The following is a 17,105-nucleotide window of genomic DNA, read 5'->3' on the forward strand; positions in this document are numbered from 1 at the left end:
TAGTACATAAACAGAACAAATCACCTCTTTTTGTCTCATTTTCTTTGCAAAATAAAGGGGTTAAATCCATCATGAAAAAGCAAGGGGGTGGATCTGGCTAACCTGGTCTGGCTTGGAGCCTCTTAAAAAGATTTCCCCTGTTGAAGACGGAAAGATAAGCCACTTCCCCCTCACTTTTTAAAACTTCCAATGAACAAAATCCTACTGACTTTCCATAGCAAGCTCTCTAATCTTATACGCCTGACTGTCAGCAAGTTCTCTGCTTCACCCCCTTCCTCTCCTCATCATGCAAATTGCCACGGCTTTAATTAGATGTAATAAGCCTCTGGGAAGCGCGGTGAGGGGAACGCGGAGCACCGATCGCACAGCGTGGGCTTACTCTTGCCCGCGGAGAACAGCATCTCCCTGGAACTCGCACATCCTCCCAAAGCTGGGAGACTCAAGCATGCCAAGCGCTTGGAAAGACACGCTGCTCTGCTGCTGCTGTCCAAATGTGAAACGTGGGCGGAGAAAATCAGTTAGAAAAAGGGATTGAGGGAAAAAAGGAAAATCAGCCCGAATCCCCCCAACAGTTGCAAATAAGCACGCGCGGGGAACGGTTACCTGGGATGAACTGGGATTTCCTGCTCACGGTGGGCAGCGTCCTGTTGAGCCCGAGGATCCTGTCCAGGTGGAAGGCAAACACCTCGCTCATGTCCACAGGCTGTTTGAGCAGGCCACAGGGGATGGGGCCGCAGGCGGGCGCGGAGGGCCCCGGGGTCCCCTCCAGCACCAGCAGGCGCGCTCCGCTCCTGGACCGGGCCGGCTGCAGACCCGCCACCGCGCCGTCCGCCAGTAGGCGCATCCGGCCGATGTCTTCTTTGCTCAGCCAGGACGGGGCGCTCTCGCTGTAGATCCTGATGTTGCTCTCCCTGGCCTGGGGCAGCTGGAAGTCCGAGCGGCCACCTCGCATTCCCGGACCCTGTATCCCCCTCCAGGGTGGCCCCCCCAGGTTTCCCCTCTGGACGTGCCCAGGCACTTCAGCATCAGCCGCCCCCGCAGCATCCCGAGGCTGAAGGGATGGTCCAACCCAAGCCTCCGGCCCCAGGGCCGAAGGAGCCACCGCGTATTTCTTCCTGCGCTTGGGTTTCACCGTGCCACGGATGTTGGCCGGCTTGCTGCGCTTGGAGCGCAGGGTGATGTACACCACGTTGGGCTGCAGCGTGCTCCCATTGCCCTGGGGCTCGGGCGGGGCCAGCGTTCCATCCAAGGGTATCTCAGGAAAGGGAACCTCAGCGGGGTCGCGGCCGAGGTGCGGGCCCTTGCCGGCCGGCCCTCCGTGCTGGACGGAGGCGCGCCCCACCTGGCTCACCAGGAAGCCCAGGTAGATGGCGCAGGCGGTGCCCAGCAGAAGGTTCCTCCGGGTCCTAGGACGCCGGCTGCTCCAGAGCTTCCGCGCCCGCGGGACGCACAGGGAGCAGAGGAACCAGTTTATGAGTTGCCCTGGCTTGTCCGGACAGGTCATTTCTCGGCCGCATCCACATGGTGAACAGGGTTGAAAGTCTGCAGTTGGCTCCCGCTGACGGGAGGCATGGTTTCCTGAATGCAGCTGTCGCCTCCGCTTGGGTCTCTAAGTGGTCTCCAGTGGGCAGAGGTGGACGCGAAGGGTGCGTGATGGAGCCGGGAATGTCTCTGACACTGGCCGCAGCCGACCTTTTAAACTTCTGTCAGTCTCCCCCAAAAGAAATGTGGCTTGTTCCTAAGAATGAATGGAAACGGACTTCATTAACTGAGTCACCGTCTCAAGCTAGTCCAGTTCCTCCACAAGAGGAAAGGAAAAAGTGGAACCCTTTTCTGTCATCACCATCACCGCCAGATCATTTTTAAATGAGGTTTAAAAAATAGAAACAAGATGGTTGTATAGATTTGTCCTTCAGTTTCAATGAGTGAAAACAAACCACTAACATCCAAGGGCATTTTATAACTTGTAACTAGACTCATTTAATTTGATCCTGAAGGCAAAGTGTTAAAATTCAGCAAATCCAGATTTTTCTTTTTTGAAAGTCAGAAATAATTTAAGACCAGTAACAAATAGTTTTTTTAAAAAAAAGAAACCTATAGCTCTCTCACATTTATTTTAAAAAGTCCTGTGTCCCAAAAAGCTAATTGGGAAGAAGTAGCAAGTATTCACATGCAAATTCAGAAACATAATCTCTTCATCGGATGGTACCATCCTTTTTTTCATAATAGAGTCCCTTATCATATATTGAGTTATTATAATGTAAAGCCACACATGCCTACGTATCTTGGAAGCAGTTCCATGTATTCATCCACAGACGCACACACATAAACGCAAAACACACATCAAACTGCTTTTTATTTCTTTTCTTTCCACCAAAGTCGGCTGAAAGAAAACAAAAACCTCTCCAGCTCTATTCTGTCACATTATTAGAAAGAACAAGGGCTGATAAGGACTTACTTACACGGCTGGCCCGGTGCTTGGCTCCAGGAAGAATGCGATCCCTGACTCTAATGCAAAGAACTTTTAAAGGCTGAGGCATGTAAGTAGAACATACTTCAAGGTCAAGAGTGTCCCACATTTCAAATAGCTCAGCTTTCAAAAGCGTCCTTGAAAATTACTGACTGCAAAGCAAAACAGCTACTTCTTCACTGGCGACTGACAACTCACTTTTCAGACGTGTAAGGTTTGAGGGTTTTTTTTTTTAATAGTTTAAGCAATAAACTTTAATTTTAAATTCTGGAAAAAACAAATGCCGTACAGAAGCAGTTTTCATTCAGATCTTTTTTTCCCATTGATTTTTAACCCCTGGGAGCCCTCTAGCGTCCTGTTTGGAAACAGACTTGGAGATGAGAGTCTCTTGGAGTTAAAAGGGATTGAGAGTTTGCTCAGCAGCAGTCTGAATGCCACCAGCTCTCTGTCCGTCCCGGTTGCCCAGGATTACAGTGCCCCAGTTCTCAGGGACTCACCTTTCCATCCTGGCCGCGGGCAGAGTGACGTGGGTGTCCCACCCCTTCTGAGAAGCGTAGGTCTAGAAGTTCATAAAAAGGTAAGAAAGGGTTAATGCAAATGAGGGGAAAAAACAGAACCGAGAGGTAAGAGTGCACATGGATGGGGAGAGACGTTTATAGTGTTGCCTCTGCCAGGTGCAGCAAATCCCAAGAAGTTGTGGATCCTCTCTGATTGGAGGGTTTTTTTTTTTTTAAAAAAAAAAAAAAGGTTAGTGATTGGTTTAGGTGGTTTGTGTGTCCTGGCACAGAGGCAGAGTTGATAACCTCTGGTCTCACTTAGATTTTCCTTCTACAGCAAATAGAATCTGGACGGCAGGGCAGGACGGGGACAGGAAAGGTTTTCCCACCGGAAAGGAAGGTTGTGCTATGGGGGTGGGGGGCAGGTAAGGGATTGGGGTGTGGTGTGCAATTCTAACAAGTTTGCCTTTTTACGATGCAAAAAAGGGTCAAGGTATTGGAATATAGAGGGAAAGAATGAATAAATTTCCAAGTGTAAAATACCAAATATTGTAACAGAACTGTTACTTTAGCACTCTTAAACGCAGACCTTTCTCCCTCTTGACAAGTTCTGCCACGTGGAGGAAGAAGAAACAATTTCAATATTGACACAGGCCTGGAAGTACTTGTCGATTTTGGTTAAACTTCATGAGAAGTTAAGCATCCAGTCAATTTCCTTGGTGTTCCAGTACTCTTAAGGAACCCTTCTCTAAGCACAGAATTATTTTCTAGCTAGTGAATATTAACTTCTGCAAAGGAAACTGTCTCAATGCTGGTTTTTCAAACTATCTTGTTGTTTACATATCTTCCGAAGAATAACTGACCTGACTCTAAAAATTAAAATTGTCTTTGGCAGAGACTGGGTTATACTAAACAGAAGCTTCCACCAGCTGTTTCTAAAGCAGTTTTTTGTTTGTTTGTTTGTTTGTTTGTTTGTTTGGTGAAGAAATGCTTAGGAAGTAGATAAGAGCTGTCAAGTTGGTACATCTGTTGACTGCACCTCTCCCCCCAACAAAATGTCTTTTTATTAAAAGGCCAATATATCACCTCCCTTCCAGCCACAAGAGGGATTAGCGGAGGCTGAAGAGGGTAATACTTAGGGAAAGGGCTTCAGAAGGTGAGGCATGGCTTGGAGTCCCACCCTCTCGCTTCCTGGCTCTGGTCCTTCCTGCAGGCACAGGAAACCCACCTCCTCTCTAGCCTCATTTCCTTTGTCGAAGAGACGAATGATGGTCGCACTTACCTCGTGGGTTTCTTGGGACGCCTGAGTGAGACAATGGTGATAGGATGAAAATTTGGAGTGTTTTTGTCCCTGACACCGTATTGAACTTCTGGGAGGCCCTTGTCCCAGCACATACTTCTTGACAGGGAGTCACCATTGCACCAAGGGGATGCTGTCTGGTAGAGTTAGGAACCAGTTCATTGACTTATTGTTGAAATATGAAAGGACCCAGAGATTAGCATACTAAGTGAAGTAATTAGATGGAGGAAAACGAATATCATATGATATCACTTATATGTACAATGTAAGAAATGAGACCAATGAACTTATTTACAAAAGAGAAAGAGACTCACAGCCATGGAGAAAAATTTATGGTTACGAAGGGGAGAGGGAGAGGGGAAGGATAAATTGAGAGTTTGGGACTAGCAGATACAAGCTACTACTACATAAAATAGGTAAACGGCAAGGCCCCACTGTATAGCACAGGGAATTTTATTCAATATCTTGTAATAACCTATACTGGAAAAGAATATGAAAATGAATATACATGTAACTGAATCACTATGCTGTACACCAGAGTATGTATATGGATGACTGGGACACCGTGCTGTACACCAGAAATTGACACATTGTAACTGACTGAATAAAATAAATAAATAAAGTAATCAAATAAATGAATAAAAAAAAACAATAAAAATAAGAAAAAAAAGAGACCAACAACATTGTAAATCAACTACACTTCAGTTTAAAAAATATAATTATTGGTGTTGCTAGTATGTTGATATTACAAATACAATGCAGAAACCATGCTCAGCAGATATAATCAGAAACCAGTTTTAATCATTCTCCCCACTGCTCTGTGGACCTAGTAGCTCTTTTCAACTCCTTTGGATAAAAACTCAAGCAGGACTTCCCTAGTCGTATTGAGATTTTTAAAGATTTCTCTGGTCCTTTTTGTCAAAGACACACACCTAATCAAAAGTTGGATTCTACATAATGGTCAAGATTTTCAAATTTCTTTTAAATTTAAAGCATTTCCCCTGTCTGGAAGCTAGCTGTCCCTCAAAAAGTATGGCCGAAAGCTACTGAAAAAGGGGAGAGGAAATCCATCTAGGATTATTTCTTCTGTCTAGGGCTTTATTCCTCATCCACCCACCCACTCACATCACTGAGCCCAAGCATGTACTGCTCACTGCACAAAGGTCAGTAAATCAAGGGATGAGGTGTTGGGACAAGGAATAATGATTTTATTCAGAAAGCCGCAGGTCGAGAAGATGGTGGACTAGTGTCCCAAAGAACCATCTTCCCTGAGTTAGAATTGGGGCTTCCTTTATACTCAAAGGGGAGGGAGTAAAGTCAAATATTTCCTGGCTCCAGTCAGCCTCCAGAGGGGCCGTGTTAATTTCTCCCTTCCTGCATCCATTCCCAAGTGGGCCTGGTCAGATGTTTCCTGTGAGCTAAAAACAAAGATATTTTAGCTTAATGCTCATTATCTAGGAGACAGGCTTCCCAGAGATGCACCATTATGTATAATTTAAGCTTATAGGCTACATCCCTTAAGTGATGAACTGGAAGCAAAAGCAATAGATACAAAGATCAAAGTGAAAGAAATGGATCCAACGTGGAGTCAGACTTATACTTCCCTGTTACAGTCACTCCACTTTAAGTTTGGCTCCAGCTCTTTTGGAGTCACAGGGTGGTGGGGAGGGAGGGGTGGGATCAGCAGAAATGTTCCTGCTACTCCACTGTCATTGTTGTGAACGGGCATACCGGCTCTCAGGGTGCAGCAGGTGTATAAAGCTGACCTTTGGAGACATTTAGCCATCATGTTGAAGATCGCTGTCTCCTTGGCTGGCTGCTGGTGCCTTGGAATCCGGCAGCCCACTGTTCCACGGAGACCGCCTCATTTCTTCAGGCTGTTCTCTTGGGAAGCATTTAAGATGACCAGAAGGCTGGCTTCCTCACTCGGGCCTGGATGTATCGTCCACAAGAGGTCCAACGGACATGGTCCTCACCCTTCACCCCAGCAACCTTAGGCTCCCCAGCACTGCAGCCTCCTTCCCTGGGCGCGTTTGGCAACAGGACCACATGTTGCTCGTGGTCTCTGCTGAAACTGACTAGAAAGGTATCATGAGACTCAAGAGAAAAATTTCATTTAGTTTTGGAAAAATCAGGCTAAATTCCTTGCATGACTAATGGTTCGAAAATCTGTTGCCACAATAGAAGTTTCAGCTCTGCCGTGTGAGTACACGTAAAACATTCAAAGCATTTGTTATCGTTACAGCTATTATTAACTCCGAGTGACTGATACACTAATCCTCATACCTAACATATTTTCTCTCCACTAAAAAAAAAATCTTTGGGGAAAACAAATTGAAGAATAGACCATAAGATAATGGTCTGGACCATTAGAATAACCTGAGAATTTTGATACAATTATGGAGGTGATGGTGGAGAAGAAACATGGGCAGGGTCTGGGGCTGGTGGTGATGCTCTTGACCCAGATGGTATTTATTTGGGGATAGTTCATTGGCTGTCCATTTATGATTGGTGCACCTTTCTCTCTCTCTCTCTCTCTCTCTCTCTCTCTCTCAATCTATATATATATATATATGGCTATCTCTTATCCTTTAATAAAACTGAAAGAGGTGGTGGGTAAACAAGAATATTCTTTATAGCATGTAGACATACGCTAAATCCCTTCTAGAAAGACAGTGGAAAAATAATCATTTTTTCCATCTTTTTTACTTGCAGTGAAGAGCTCATACTTTCATCATTTAAAAATTCAGTGAAGAGGTTAAAGAACAATGAAATCGCTGAAACTTTCAGAAGCAGATAGATGCCTAGGTCCCAGCTGGCTCCCCGGAGATTCCCATGTAATGGGTGTGAGGTGGAACCCCCAATCCATTGTTCGAAAAACGTCTAACATGCAGGGTTATGATGCGCTCTTCTAAAAGTTAAGGGGCTGGTTTCAGGAGCAAATTAACACCTTTCTGCAGGCAAGTGATAAGTCATAGGTTTTCCTGGCAGGGAAATAATTTTTAAATCCTTCCAGGCTTCCAGCGGTGAGATCCGAGTGTGGGAAAGATGCTTCTCTTTCAACCTGGGAGCACTCCAGGACCAGATCCGACGGTGGGGAGGGCTCCAAGTTTCCCACCTCAGAACAGTCTCCTTTCCCCAAGTGTCCACCGTGGCAGGGGTACTGCTCCCTGCAGCTGCGGCCTCAGGCCCGCCCCTCGGAGGCATAGGTAAGGCCTCCGGCCCCTGCAAAGCTAAGTTGTAAGCTCCTCCTTGCTGTGGTTGGCTTAGGCTTGTTACAGATTGCAGATCTACAGATGGATGCTTTGTCTCCACTCTGTGCTGATCAGACCTGCCCGCTGGGTCCCTAACCCTTGCCCACCGCCCTCCTGACCTCTAGGACCCAGAGCCCCTCTAGACCTCTAATCCTGGCTTAGCCTCAGTCCTTGGGTATGACTTCTGTCCTGCTTGTCACGTGGAATCAGCTAATCCTCCCGCAACCCACTCTCACACCAGGCCTGGGCAGCAGCCAGCTAGCCTGGCGTGTCACTGAAAAACTCTTAGCCCTGTCATCTTGGAAATTTTCTTACAGAGATGTTTAACTGGCACCAAGACGTTGACCATTCCTTAAACAGCGCTCTACATCATACCTGTCTTTAAAACCATAAAAAGAAATTGCAGCTATTGTGTTACGTTTTATAGAAATATGTGCACCTGCATCTGGCACCTGATGACTTGCTCCTTAAAGACATTTTTCCTGTTGACCTACACTTTTCCCAGGGCCACCACATCTGCTTTCCGTAGGAGAAGCACTTCCAGAGAAAACTCCATGTCTCCTCAGAGCTAGCCTTACAACTCTACGGAGGGATGCTGAGACCCACAGCCCCGGCTCACGGGTGACCGAGAGAGTGTCCAACAGGCCTGTTTCCAGGGGACGAACTGCCCGCATCTCATTGCATTAGGTCCTCCCTCTGTCTGCTGTCACACCTGCTGAAGAGTGACATGAGTCTCCCTGCCTTTTCCCAGCGTAGAAATCTCCTGCAATCTTCCCTGGAGCCCCATCTCCCTGGGAATCTTTGTTCCTTTTATTTAACGTTGTGTTTGTGGTAGGATGTTTCTGCCACATGACCAGAAGCTGAGCAGTGTTCGCGCGGCCGGAGCGCTGCCCGGGAAAGCGATGGAACGTGCGGCAGCCAACGTGACGTCCGTCGGGAAGAACAGATACTGGTATGGTCCTCGTTTCGCTCCTGGGTGGCTAGACGATCTATGCATGTTATAAAAATCAGCATTTGTTTCCTAGTTCTAAAACCCAAGGGCACCCAGAGTCATCGTGGAGTAACTGAAGAAGTAGGTGAGTCAGAGGCAGCCTGAGTTCCTCCTCGGAGCCCCCGGCCCGTCCAGACAACCAGGCTTCTCTGTCCAGCCGTGGGTGCTGAACTCTCGGCCTCCCGCGCCACTCCCCCGCCACACGCACAGAAGGCAGGACAGACGCACTGGCCCCGGGGCATCCTTGGCTTTGGAGAGCACTCCCCAAGCAGCAGTGATTTTCCATCCACGTCTGAATCCCTAGTCTCCTTGCAGGAAGCTGAGCACAGAGCCACAGTCTCCTCTCTCCTCCCCTAAGGCGACTCAGTGTGAAAGAGTAAGCAGCAGGCAGAGTACATTTAAAGGAAGAAAGGCCCCCGGCCTTCCTAGACCAAGTTTAGCACATTAGGAAGGTACTGGAGCTACAATTAAACACCTGAAATTACAGAAGAAGGTAGACGGAAATCTGGGGTCCTTTTTGTAATTCTTATCTGGTTGTCTTGAGACTCAGCTGTGTCCCCCACTGTGCTTCTGACACGTGTGGCATAGCTGACAAGCTGTGGGCTGTGACCGGGCAAGACCCTGTTGTCGTCGGTGACCGTCTGGTATCTGCGACGGTGTTTGCAGCTGCCTGATTGCATCATGGTTTCAAGGCTTTTCTCACGCTCTTTCTGACCAGGGTTGGGCTGGAGAGGAGGGAGGCTTGGGTGGTCTGCCCAACCCCCTGTGTGCAGGGGTCATGCTCGGTGCCCTGCTCCTGCCTCCGGTGCCCTCCTCTTGACCCCTTGTGGTTTCCTTGTATCCTATTGTTTGAGCTGCAGCCCTCGGCCTGCAACAGAAGGTCCCAGGCCTCAGCCTGCTATAAAGGCTAAAAGCATTTATCAATTTGACTTTAAACTGCACAAGTTTCTCTCTAGAGCTCTTTTGCATGGAGCCCCTTCCTATGCATCCTTTGTTCTGGGTACAAGAACACTGAGAGAGTCCCAGAGCCAGAGGTGAGCTTCATACCCAGCAGAGGGAAGAGAGTAACTGCATCTGCAAAACCAAGGACAACTTTGCAAAAATCTGTTACCCTGTGTTTGATCTCTATGGAAACCAGCTCCGCCCCCTGAACCCTTGAACTTTTACTGCCTTCTCTCCCCAGCAGGCTCAAGTCTTAGAGGCATTAGCCCACTGTGACCTTCTTTGCCTGCAAAGAAATTAAGCTGCCTTTTCTACTTTGTCCACAACTCTGTCCTCAAGTCTCAATTTGGTAAACAGGGTACAGAGGCCGTGTTTGAGCAACAAGGGTGTGGAAACCACACATGCATGTTTTATGAATTGACAGAGAAACGATTAGAAAAGACAGGATGCATTAGTGTCATGTATCCCACCTGACAGATTCAAGCCCCAGGAGAGAACCACAGACAAACCCTGATAGAGGTGCTTTCATGTATTTTTCTGAGACACTGAGGCACCAGCAGCACACACTGGTTTCCAGGCAAGGAAATGGGACGCAAGGTTGAGGGGCAGCCCATCCTCCCTCACTTGCAGACACTGACAGCTGCGGGGACACTGGGGTCCTGGCGTGGACCCTGGAGAAGGCAGCAGCAGCCCAGGCAGGGCAGCGGGTCGCCCTTCAGTAGCTGCATGGACAGAAAACAGCCAGGAGAGAGACGGGCGTGCGGTAACCAGATCTGACTGGGTTCTTCGCACACGCATGACAAGCCCAGGCCTCCCTGGGACACGTGTGAGTGCTTTTCGAGAGCTGCCGGAGGTCTTGCTTTCTGCAGAAGAGAGTGAGCATCAGTACAGTTTGAGTCAGTCCCATTAAGGAGAGCTAGGTACTCGCTGTCTGTTGAGATCTGGGGAAATGTAGGTTGTACAATAACCTAACATTTATTAAAGACCCACTAAATGCCAGTTCCCAAAGCTGGGTTCTGTGGGCAGTGGGGGTCACGCAGGGTCTCAGGTGCTGCCCAGCTCAGTGATGGCTCAATCAGTGTAGAACGAAGGAATTCATGAGTGAATGAAGGAAAATATTAAGATGATAAAGCACTGGCCCTGGACCAGGGGCATCGACATTACCTGGGAATTTATGAGAACTACAGTCCTTAAGCCTCACCCCCGACCCACTGAATCAATCTGCAGGGCGTCGACTGAAATAAATGCACAGCCTAAAAGTTGAGAGTTATGTTCATTCAGTGGACATTTCTGAGGACTCAGCCTGGGATGACAGCCTCTCAGATCGCTCTGAGGGGCTGTTCCAGGAGTAGGGCAGGAGCTAGGATCTATAGGAGCTTTACAACAAAGACTAAGCAGTCAGAACACTACAAAATTACTTGTTAAGTGAAGATCAGACATCTCAAGTTAAAGAATGTAGCGCTTTTCTGGGTATGGGAGGGAGCAAACATTTGGGCTCGCTGAATTCATCCCTTTGACAAGCACCTAGCCATCTAGGGCCAGTGTCCCGTCCTTTCTTATTCTGAGTCCCCTCAGAGGGCACCACTGTGAGTGGCTGCAGCGGCCGGGCTGCAGGCCTGTCCTCACTGGGGGGTGGCAGCAGCCGCTGATGACTTGATGGCTTCAGTATTCTTTGTTTACTGATGTGGCTTGCAGTATTTTTCGTTCACAAGGGTAACAAGCCCTCCAGGTAATCTGGTGCATGCTGATTGGCTGAGGACCACTGCCCTGGTGGGAGGAGCCAAAAAGAATAGGGCAGGCAAGGAAGAAGAGGGGAAAATGCCCAAACAGGAAAGATAGAGTGAAAAGTTGTGTGAAGACTCAGAGCAACATCAGGTAAGGGCGCCCTGCACCTTTTCCCTCTTTACGAGTGATCTGTTTCCTCCTGGACATTTCATCCACCGGATTAGAACAGACGGAATGTGAGTATCAGCCACCCTCACCTACCCAGCCCTATGCATTCCAGCCCCTTTCTCAAAGCAGGGTCATGGTGTGGAAATACTGGCAAAAGAAAGTATTTGAGAGAGACTACAATTCACAATCCACAAAATGAAAACCAGGACCCCTCGTGGCTGGGTGTGGAGGGACTGTCTAAGGCAAATGGCAGAAAGAAACCAAATCCTCTCCAAGCCATCACCAGTTCTGCACCCAGAGAGACACACTGTAGGGTAAAATCACACTGGTTTCCAAAAGGCAGTCATCTGATTCCTGTGGCCACATAGTGTGTATCGTTGCCAAAAACTGTAAGCCAAGAAGCTTTGGTGAGAAGCCTGGAATGGTTTCTGAAGTTAAAACGATGAACAGATACAAAGCACTATAGCACATAGAAAAAATCAAATAGTGTTATAAGAATGAACATGCTGTTTCTCTAAATAGAACATAATTTCCCACAGGAAATAACCAACGCTTTGGTTAAGAAAGCACATTACTCTGAGGTTCTTTGGGGAATGAAGATAATTTTGAGGTCATCACCATCTCAAAGGCAACTCTCCTTGCTTTATCTTTGCAACTAATTATAAAACTCTAGAAATAACCAGACAATACAGCTAATGACAATACACCTGCGTTTAAATTCAGCTGAGCTGAGGAATCTGTAAACAAACTATTCTTGTCTCAGCTAAGTGCTCGTGGCAAGTGTTACAGATGGAATGTGTCCCTCAAAACTCACGTTGAAACGCTGATGGCCAACGTGATGGCGTCTTGGAGATGAGACCACGAAGTAAAGCCCTCGTGGTGGGATTAGCACCCTTGTAAGAAGAGGCAGAGGGTGTGCTTCCTGTCTCTCTGCCCTGTGTCCTTTGCGGACTCAGCACGAAGGCAGTCGTCCCCAAACCGCTGGGAGGGCTCTTAACCAGAGCCCGGCCACGCTGGCCCACTGATCTCAAGACCCCCGACCTCTGGGACTGTGAGAAACAATTTTCTGTTGTTTTAACCACCCCATCTATGGTAATTTGTTACAGCAGCCGGAACTAACACACCAAGAAATTTCATTTTGCTCGGTTTCCTCATCTGAAAACTTGAGATTGTTACATCTAGTTCAAGGGCTGTTGGAGGAATTACACACCGTGTGCGTGTAAAGCACTCAGCACGGTGCCTGATACCCAGCAGGAAGTGATGGTTCCTAGACTTGCTCTTGTTCTCGCAAAGATGTTGCCGATGGCTGGGCATTCTCTACAGAGACTATAAGAAACCACCGGTGGATAAAACATCCATGGACGCTTGATTTCGGGGTCAAGAAATAGCCTGAAAATAGTCTTACTGACTCACACCTATAGCAAACCGTCCAGAATCTGCTTCACCTTCTTCTTCTATACTTAACAGAGGGCTTAAAAGATAATCAGGGGTTATTCATTAATATTCTTTGAAATGAACCCATAAACTTAAAAAAAAGATAATCAGGGGTACATTCTGCTTGCTACTTCGGATTCAAATCTTTGGACATTTTTGTCTTTGATATTTAAAATTGGGCTATGGTAGCCACCATGAGGCCAGACTCACAGATTTGGAAAACAGATTTGAGGAGTGTAGCTCAGTGGTAGAGTACTTGCTTAGCATGCATGAGGTCCCGGGTTCAATCCCCAGTATCTCCACTACAAACAAACAAATAAATCTAATTACGTCTCCCCCCTGAAAAAATTTAAAAATTAAAAAAAAATCTTTTTAAAGAGAATTTAACATTAAGCTATGGTAGCCATTATGAGGCTAGACTCACAGATTTAGAAAACAAACTTGGGGGTGTAGCTCAGTGATAGAGCACACGCTTAGCAAGCATGAGATCTGGGTTCAATCCCCAGTATCTTCATTAAAAAAAAAAAGATAAACAACAAAGGCTCTCTGTATTGTATAATACAGAAAACTGTATTCAGTATCTTGTAATAACCTATAATGGAAAAGAATCTGAAAAAAAATATATATATACACACACACATATATATGTATAAATGATTCACTTTTTTGAACACTTGAAACTAACACAGCATTGGAAATCAACTATACTTCAATTTAAAAAAAGAAACAATTTTCAAATTTAAATTTTCTACAAATGGATATCAGTTTATATGAGGTGAATATAAGAAATCACCAATATTAAAAAGAAAAAAAGAAAAAGAGACAGAGAAATTTTAGAATTAGAATCCAGATATCAAATTACTGTCTACTATATCTATAATGTTCAAAAGACAACAAAGTGAGTGTGAGAAGGGATTAAAAATGATTAAGCACATATTGAACAGAAATTTTAAAGTAAAATTTAGAAAGGATAATAAGACATTGTTGAAGTTAAAATTCAGCGATAAAATTCAGCAGTTTTGAGCCCCAGATCCAACAGTGTAGCTTACATTAAATGACATCTTCCACCAAAAATAACTTTAAAAGTTAGAACAACCTGGAAGCCATCTTTTGAAGGCCTTGGAGAGCCAGCCCAAGTATCACGGAGCAGCTGGAATCCTTAAGAAAGGGAAGCACACCAGGGGCACCCCACAGACACGTCGGAATTCTCCTGTGGGCATCTTCTGAATTGTGCCCGGGGAGACAGGAGCCCAAGAAGGTGGCAGCAGCCCCCCAGGCTGAGACAGATGTGGAGTCAGGGATGCCAAAGGAGCTGGGGTTTGAGGAGAGAGGAGCCCAGAGAGGGTGCCCCAATCTGCGTTCTGGTTTCCCTCACACTGCTGGCCGACTCTGGGGCTGGGACCATGCAAAGCAATTCTGTGGAAGAGTAGGAAGCAGCATCCACCGTTGGGGTCAGAGATAAGGGCCAGAGGCTGGATGCAGTCCACCAGGGGCTGTGAGCCGGAGGTCGGGGAAGAGCACAGAGTGCTGCCACCCCTCCCTCACCCACAGCCCAGAAGCACCACAGGGCTTTGGAGGGCGACCTGCATCCGGGGCACTGATGTGCCACTGGGCTGCCAAAGGGCAGTGTGAGTCACGGGCACCTGGACTCAATGTCTTTAGGTTGGTGAAGTGTCCCCCTGGGCACAGGGCCTGGGTTGAGGGAGGTCCATTTCTCCAGCAATCCTGGAGAGCCCGGCAGTGAGGAGCTGTGCCGACAGAACACTGAATTCTCTGCATCACGAGTGAGGATGCTTTTGATCCTTCCTGCACCTTTCTCCAAGATGGACTTAGTTGCAACCTCCTCTCCCTCCCTGATTTATTCTTCCTCTCTCCATCCGTCATTCCCTCTGTTTATTTCCAAATTTTGACTCACCCCATGGTATGTCATTTGTAATCACTTGGGTGCTTTTGATGTTGTTTTCCAGCAGCAGAAAACCTACAGACTCAGTTCCGGCATCCCAAGAAGAAACCATACTAGCAAGTAGACCTGGAACAGCCAAGGGTGGAGTAGGTCCGGGGCAGCTCAGGCGCGCTGGTGGCATTGCTCTGTCATCCTCCAGTGTGTGGCCTTGTCCACACTGACTTCCTCCTCAGGCTGGCTCTCCTCCTGAGCTCCGGGTGGCTTCCTGAAGCAACAGACTTTCATGTCTAGGTCCAAAAACCTACAAGCATCTCACAAGCACCAAATGAGTTTTCCGAGCTTCAGGCAGAAGCCAATCACTGCAGAGAAAAGAAGGTGACACCGGTTCGCCCCTTGGTTACCTGCCCGTGGCTGAACCAAAAACCGTCGGTGAATGCTTCTAAATCGTCCCTGGGGCTGGGGACTATTCCATACCAATCCTTAATCTCTCAGCTGCTAACTGGGAAACAGAATGGCATGCGGTGCACAAACAAAACATCCATTAAACCAGGGTAGACTTTTTTCTACTACCCCCACAAAACCACGAGGTAAGACAGACAGCGCTGATACACGCCTGTATCTTCAGGTCCTGCCTCGTGGCTGGGACACAATCAGGGCTCAACAGTCACCCGAATGAACGAACAAATTAAATAATAATTGATTCCCCTCAAAAATATATTTGCCACCAACCATTCCTGTAATCTTTAAAGCATATTGTAGTTGTAACAACCTCTGCACAATACCTTATTTTCAGTCCCGCCCTGCGAGGTTGTAATTTTTACCTATGCTTTCTGGGTCTTTCACTTGATTTCGACACATAACCAGTTATTTTTAGAGCTGCTATTAACCCAGACTTCAATTGCTGTCCTGTTTTCTCCTGGAGCAGTGAAGCAGTTGCCATGGCAACAGAATCCAATTCCTCTCTGGAGAGCTTCACATCCCTGCAGCTTGATGAGAGGGGCCAACACACTGCCTCCTACCCCTGTTCTCTAAGTCTGAAGATCTGTTACCTCCAAAAGATGCAAGTCATTCCTGGGCTCAGACACACTTGACGGAGTACGGGTTTAACAGCTTGTCTAAGGAGATGTCTCAGAGCTCTCATCTGGAAGTCATTCCCCAATCAGAGTGAGAGAAAGCTTTTAATGCTTGAATGGACAAAAAATTGCCAGTCTCCAGGGAAATTGTATTTAAAGGTGAGAGGAAGGATTATTTTGATTGACACCACTCACTCAGCACAAAGTCACGTTATAACCTTTCTCTGAGAACCACGTACAGTGATTTCCCAGGGGAAGCATTCCCCCCCACCCCAACCCCAGCCCCACCTATGCCACAAGTGAGATTTGAACTCTAATCCACGTGGTCTGCTGGGGGAAGGGAGGAGTAAGCACCCTGTTAACCCAGGGGACTCTGGACAGAGCTGTAGTTCTAAGCATCAGTTTCTATATTCTCAGCAGCTGGGGGATGGAACTCCACGCGAACCAACAGGATCAACTCTGAACGAGTAGAAATGACTGAATGCCAGGTCCTAAACTCTCAGCTGGAACAAATTCTCATAGCATACGCCCAAGCTTTAACCTTGTCAGCACTGCAGAATCTTGTATGTGGTAGCTGGACGTGCTCTGCTAGAGTCTTCCATCCTGTCGTGAGATGTCTGCACGGAGTCTGTGTGGGTGCATCTCTGAGGATAACTAGGTTCACCCAAGGGCCTGATCTGGAAGAAACCAGGATGCAGATGACAAAGGGGCAACAGGGGAAAGATAACAAGACTGGAGCCTCCTGCACCGACAGGTACCTCAAGCACAGGGATCTCAGCAAAGCAAGTGGCCACCAGACAAGCCACAGCCAAGTAATCATACGGGGTATTGAATCTTAGATGCAGGCAGCTAACAAAAGCTCCTGGCTGAGAAACAAAGCAAGAAGGAACATGTGCAGACTGGAACAGAGTCAGCAGGCTGAGATCAGTACCAGAAAAAGAGAAAAGGCAGACCATGAGGCTGGGTCAGTCTCCCACCCTGACTTTGCTGTGAAATCCCAGGAGATTTTGTTGCAGCATCTTTTCCCGAGTGCAATGTTTTCACACTGAACAAGCAAAAGACCTGTTTTTATATTCGTTTTGTTTTGGAGTCTCTGCTCATTGTGGTGATAATCCTGAGCATATCAAAATGATATCTTAAAGATGGCACTTGGTATATTTGCTTTTGGTCTATGTCTTCTCTGTCCCTGAAGAAAAAGGAAGATTATCCATGAGCTGGATCAAGGCTGAGTCTCCCACACGCCTTGGTTCTTTGGTGTGCTAACCCTCACCCTCATCCTAGACCCATCCCAGCTGCTCCCAAGGAACATTCGGTTCCCATCACTTCTCTAGGAGAAAAGCAGGTCAAT

The 17,105-nt window shown here is 47.1% G+C and overlaps 1 protein-coding gene and 1 long non-coding RNA gene across 4 annotated transcripts in view; both read right to left on the reverse strand.

The window, feature by feature from the left end:
• GASK1B (golgi associated kinase 1B) overlaps positions 1 to 3,115 on the reverse strand; it is a 49,380-nt gene extending 46,265 nt beyond the window's left edge. The window contains exons 1-2 of one of the 3 annotated variants that reach the window (XM_072974839.1): positions 2,968 to 3,115; positions 604 to 1,738 (exon numbers count right to left, since the gene is read on the reverse strand). In XM_072974839.1, the coding sequence (XP_072830940.1) occupies positions 604 to 1,504 (901 nt within the window). In that variant the 5' untranslated portion in view covers positions 1,505 to 1,738; positions 2,968 to 3,115. Of the gene's footprint in view, positions 1 to 603; positions 1,739 to 2,458; positions 2,654 to 2,967 lie in introns of those variants that run through there. The other 2 variants (XM_072974845.1, XM_072974849.1) reach the window with 2 other exon arrangements.
• A 7,002-nt stretch (positions 3,116 to 10,117) lies between these two features.
• LOC140700725 (uncharacterized) lies at positions 10,118 to 16,516 on the reverse strand. The gene is made up of 3 exons (XR_012079333.1): positions 16,299 to 16,516; positions 14,697 to 15,043; positions 10,118 to 10,317 (listed from the first exon to the last, which is right to left on the reverse strand). It is a non-coding gene; the product is annotated as an uncharacterized lncRNA (long non-coding RNA).
• Between the last annotated feature and the right edge of the window lie 589 nt (positions 16,517 to 17,105).

The sequence above is a fragment of the Vicugna pacos genome, chromosome 2 (genome assembly GCF_048564905.1).
Source record: "Vicugna pacos chromosome 2, VicPac4, whole genome shotgun sequence".
Classification (NCBI taxonomy): Eukaryota; Metazoa; Chordata; class Mammalia; order Artiodactyla; family Camelidae; genus Vicugna; species Vicugna pacos.